Source organism: Eimeria mitis, genomic scaffold, assembly GCF_000499745.2.
Source record: "Eimeria mitis Houghton genomic scaffold, Emh_scaff1277, whole genome shotgun sequence".
NCBI classification, from domain to species: domain Eukaryota; phylum Apicomplexa; class Conoidasida; order Eucoccidiorida; family Eimeriidae; genus Eimeria; species Eimeria mitis.
Window position 1 is genome coordinate 1999 of NW_013568556.1, and position 5540 is coordinate 7538.

General features: G+C 50.2%; 1 protein-coding gene across 1 annotated transcript in view; it reads right to left on the minus strand.

The window, feature by feature from the left end:
- Positions 1-3032: 3032 nt before the first annotated feature.
- EMH_0033600 (uncharacterized protein) overlaps positions 3033-5540 on the minus strand; it is a gene marked incomplete at both ends in the record, with an annotated part of 5035 nt that continues 2527 nt past the window's right edge. The window contains 6 exons of the mRNA XM_013494765.1: positions 3033-3073; positions 3199-3448; positions 3699-3818; positions 4504-4623; positions 4883-5002; positions 5261-5380. Coding sequence (XP_013350219.1) covers positions 3033-3073; positions 3199-3448; positions 3699-3818; positions 4504-4623; positions 4883-5002; positions 5261-5380 — 771 coding nt within the window. The remainder of the gene's footprint in view (positions 3074-3198; positions 3449-3698; positions 3819-4503; positions 4624-4882; positions 5003-5260; positions 5381-5540) is intronic.

A 5540-nucleotide genomic window follows, 5' to 3' on the forward strand; every position in this document is an offset into this window, starting at 1 on the left:
TTAGCTGTGAGAGAACGAATGCAATACTTATAGAGACAGGTTGTACAATTTTAGGCAGAAAGTTAGGATAACCAGACCAAGATGGCTCAGCAGCCACACCAGCCTAGGCCTGGATGGTTGAGACTCTGACTCCAGGCAGAGTCAGACACCAAATTTATTACTCTACGTATCTCCTTTTTTGTTTTTTTAGGAATAAGGGACTCTATATGTTTTTAAGGTGATAATTTGAATATATGAGTCCTTATAGTATGGATAGATCGTGTTTAGTGCATAGATGCAGGATGTTAGGTGATAATTTGAATATGAGTCCTTATAGAGTTTCGTGCATCGATGTAGAGTCTGAGTCTGGACGCCGTAGGGTTGTCCTAGGGTATAGACGTAGTAACGGCCGGGCCAGCTGTTCTCTACAGTGACAAACCAAAGGCGCCAGGCAATATCGTCTCGGACCTTATGAGAGTCAAGCAAGTAAAGCCACAACGCGAGTTCTAAGATTCAACTTCAGGGAAGCAAGCGTGGTGTTTTAACCTAGTTTCAAATGTGACTGGGGGGAAGTTTCACGTCAATGGGGAGTGTACTGCGCGTTTAGGGTGCCGGGGCTGATAGTCTGAGTGATGTTCTGTGATCTGTTGGCACCGAGCATGCATAAACAAGTCTGAATTCTGAGCGGCACAAGAATGCTCCGTTCTTGGTGTGCTTTTATCCGTTATTTGGGTCGTCAGACTCTTCCGCGTCCAGGCGACACGGGCATGGTACGCGTAAATTGTTTTAAAGTAGGCGTGTACTTGCAGTTCCACAAACTAAACTTCAAGCAGGTTCCTTCTTATATGGTTGGCATAAAGTTTGCTTTTGAGCTGACTTCTGTTGACCTGGATCCTCTTAACCTTGCATCTGTCTTCGTTCTAGCCGATGTCACATGCCATAAGACATCGTATGAAGGGTCCGACTTGAGGCCTTGGATCGCCGTTATATGAACGGGAATCTCTGGAATTGCGTGCTCGCTCACGGTGGCCGCTCAGCTGGAGTGCACGAAGCCCGCCTGGAGTGCATCGCTGCATTTCGCTGCGCGCACGCAACGTATCTTCTTACAACATCCTCATGTCTGCTCTCTCAATCACTTAATTTGGCTTGCAACATTTCGCCTGAGGTGGATCATAGCTGAACTTTTCGTCTCGGCATATCGTGGGATTGATGTAATCCACTCGAAACCGAGTGGGTCCTCTGGAAGTGATACGCGTGCAAGTTGTTATATGTTTTTGCTGCTGTTGCACGCCAACGGATTCACAGAATGTTTACTACCCTTTTGAAATAAAGGCTTAGGACGTGTAAACTATATCTGAGAATACGGCGGGTTTCTTCCATGGAAAGAACTGTTCGGCGTCTTCCTCATCTCCTCCATACGGAGCTGAATATAAATTTGTTCCCGGCTCGTTTAAAATTTCAATCGGAGATGCTCTCCTGATAGTGTGCTGTTAGCTTCTTTATCGTTGAAAGCGCCACGTCCGCTGAATGCAGCGTCAACAGTGCGATGGTGCCACTACCATAGATTAAAACCATGGGACCTCAGAAGCAACTGTGTCACGATACTGCAGCTGAAGTGGATGCTGGTGCTTCTCTGCAACCAGCTCCCCGACGGGCGAATAGGAACTGCCTCAACTTGATACGACGTTCCTGGAAGTCTCCTTTTTTTTATAGTGGCTATCATCCAGAGTGAACTTGTTCGAGCAAACAAATGTGTCTAATGTATCTAGAAAGCGAGCTTCTCATTCATAATTACTTGGCAGCTCGATATCACAAGCTACTTCGCCTCCTTAGAATATGCCAGCTCAAGCCGAAGCAACCTCATTCCCTGTCGGCTGCTCGCGTCCTCTTGACTAATTAGACACTACAGATGAACAGGCCACGGCTCGTTGCTAGCCAAACGAGGCGGCTACTGCAGGAAAGAGACTTGGTGACCCCACCAAGGGCCACGGTTAGGGGGGGATTCAGAATCTCTCACGGGGTTCTATGGAGTTCTAGGCTAGCGTAGTCGAAAGACAATCTATGTTTTTCAACAATATCGGAACAATACCTTCCAAACTCGCTGTAAAAGCCTTGCAGATTCCTTTTTCTATCCGCGCTACAGCCGAAGCAATGTAGCCTACTTACTCCACCTCCTACATCGCAAACATGGTTGCTAATGTAAGAGTTGGGAACAGTAGGCTGCCTGGCTACAAGCTGCTGCTTGTAACAAGTGAGCCTGCTGTTACCGCTGCTGTACCTGTTACAGCCGATACAGCTTAGCTCACACCGCGCAGCAGCTGATCTCAACAACGTAGTGTATTTGGTTCCTACCTTTTATGCGCATTTGGCCATTGAGAACGCACCAGAGCAGAGCAACCTCGACGTTGGAGCAAGACAATTCAAACAGGTCCATGAAAAATACCAGTGCAGCATCAAACATGACAAAATAGGGAGCCGATCACGTGTCTGTCGGAGCCCTTGCAGCCAAGCTACTTCGTTCTGATGTAGCACTGCCCCCATAGTGTTCAAGTGTGCCTTCCGAACAGTGTAGGGTACCATAACTGGGAGTCTCTTCATAACCGTCGTAGTATCGGGAAGCATTGCTCCTTCTAGAACGATGCTGTCGTGAATATTGGAGCAGCTATCATCCGTCTGTTTCCTGACGGAAACGGTGAATGCCTAGGTAGCTTGGTAAGGTCTCCAAGGTATACGACCATCCGTGCACGGCGCTTCCTTCGATCCAACGCTGCTCGTACAGCGGCAGTTCACGCAGTCATTTACGCCATGTCAATAACCATGCGTAATTGTCACTTCTCCAAAAGTCAAATTCTGGTGAGCGAAATGCTGGTGGGCTATTCCATTTACAAAATATCTCTTGCTTCACCTCAACCACATCACGAGCTGGAGGTCGTTTACCTGTTCGATAAATCTGCAATGCTGAAAGTACCTTTTCAGCAAAGTAGTCTCGACTGTTTTTACTCATCCTTTTCGCATAAACGATTTGGGGAAGCTGTAACAGCTTGTCCATTAGCTTATCCCACCAATTCGACATCTCCATTGCAGGACCAACCACCTGACAAATGGTCCACACGCCATCCGCAATGAGGAAACGACGGGCCAGCGAGTCTTGTATGTGGCACGTCCTCATGTGGCTCCTTCCAAATCTGCCCAAGGAAAGTGTACTTTTGATCAGCTCACAGGCCAGTTGCCTGAGGGCTCGGAGGTCATCACGGTCCAATGTTTCCTTGAGCATCAAACTCCTAAGCGGAATCAGTATTGCAGATAGCTTTTTACGGGAAGCAGTGCATACGGCCGAACCCCAGTTAAACACGGTTGGAGGTAACGTCCCAGCAACAGGTGGCAAGCGGTAGAACGCATGGCTCTGGTATTTCACTTCCTCCATGGAAACGTCTGTGGAATCCTGACTGTGTCCGGAACCTTCTGAGCCCTTCAAAATGCATCAGAAAACGCAAGCAGAATCTGGTGAATGCTCCCGAACCATGATATGAGACATATAAGAGATTAAAACAACGGCATAACAACGCTCGCCCGCCTGAAACAGCACCGCTAGCCATCCAGCAGCTGCGTGCTGAACGTGTAATAATGAAGGCACAATCAAGAGGCAAGCAGGCGCCACAGCACAAAGCCAAATTGCGAATCGCAGTGTACGTCTACTGGAAAGGAGTGGTGGGACTCACGTGAAGCCTTTGGTCCTCCGGAGCCCGCACATCACCCGGTTCTGTCGCCGTTTCACCCATTAAAGACTGTCGCTGACTGTCAGCGCTGCCGGGTACTCCAGTGGTGGAAGACTGCTCTGCCTAAAACAGCACACAGAGACAGTCGGCAGCTCGACTGAGTTGCTAGGCGCCGAGAATGAAATGACACCACAAAACTGCCTCGCTGCATAAAACTCCCCTACAAGTTTGCAATGCTACACACTGTACGACAATAAGAAAGAGAGTATCTGTACAGTTCCCTTCACATTTCGATGAAGGCAGAACAACTCAAGAGTCAAACGATATTGTCCACTTTCTGCGCAGTGGAAAGCAGTGCGACGCACGTGAGGATCTGCGAGAACTAGCCCTTGGAGACTACTCGTTTGTGTCTCATGTTCACCCACAAAAGGGTGTAGCTGGCCGCCAAGACTGCCGGGCACTACATAGACAGATGGAGGGTATGCCTGAAGCAGGACAAGGGACAGCTCGACTGAGGTAACTATACCAGACGGCGGCAACCAAGTCACGCAGCACGTCTGCCGCGGGCATACTACCCCAAAAAACATTTGGCCATGCTGCATGTCTGCGCACTTTGCGCCAGTACAGAAAACAGTATCTGCACATGTGCTGTACGGCGTGGGTGGGATAGGGCCTATAACTGCAGACGTGAGAACGGCAAGCGCTGTTCGGCCACATTGGGAAGNGGCGTGGGTGGGATAGGGCCTATAACTGCAGACGTGAGAACGGCAAGCGCTGTTCGGCCACATTGGGAAGGAGTGCGACTCACGAGATGAGCTGTTTGCAGTTCCACCGGCCAACCACTCGAGTCTTGTCTCCAGTGACTCCCCATAGACTGCAGCTGGCCGCCAACGCTGCCGGGTACTCCAGAGGCGGAGGGATGTTCTGCCTGAAGCAGGACAAGGGGCAATCGCCAGCTCGACTGAGCTAACTAACCAGGAGGCGGCAACTAAATCACGCAGCCGGACTGCCGCGCGTCCTACTAAATCCAACAACAGGCGGCCATGCTGCATGCCTGCACGCTTTGTGCCAGTACGGAAAACAATATATGTACATTCGCTATACAGCGCAAGTGGGCCAGGGGTACTAGCTGCAGAAGTGAGAATAGCTTGCTCAGTTCGGTGACACTGGGAAGAAGTGCGACTCACGAGAATTTCTGGGTGCAGTTCCATCTGCCAACCACTAGGTACGGGGGCCCATTCACTCCCCAAAAGATGCAGCTGGGCGCCAAGGCTGCCGGGGACTCCAGGGTTGGATATATGGTATGCCTGAAGCGGGACAAGGGCCAATCGCCAGCTCGACTGAGCTAACTAACCAGGAGCCGGAAACTAAATCACGCAGCACGACTGCCGCGCGCTATACTACACTCAAAAAAGGCGGAGATGTTCCATGTATGCACACTTTGCGCCAGTGCAGAACACACCATCTGTATATCTGCGGCACAGCGTGGGTAGGGAAGGGCCTATAACTGCAGACGTGAGACCCGATTACGCAGTCTAGGAACAATGGGTAGAGGCGCGACTCACGAGATGATCTGGATGCAGTTGCATCGGCCAACCACTCGTGTCTTGTCTCCATTCACTCCCCACAGACTGCAGCTGGCCGCCAACGCTGCCGGGCTCTCCAGAGGTGGGAGACTGCTCTGCCTAAAACAGCACAAAGAGGCAATCGGCAGCTCGACTGAGCTGCCAGGCGCCGATAATGAAATGACACAACAAAACTGCCTCGCTGCATAAAACTCTCCAACAAGTTTGCAATGCTACACACTGTACCACAAGAGTCAAACGATATTGTCCACTTTCTGCA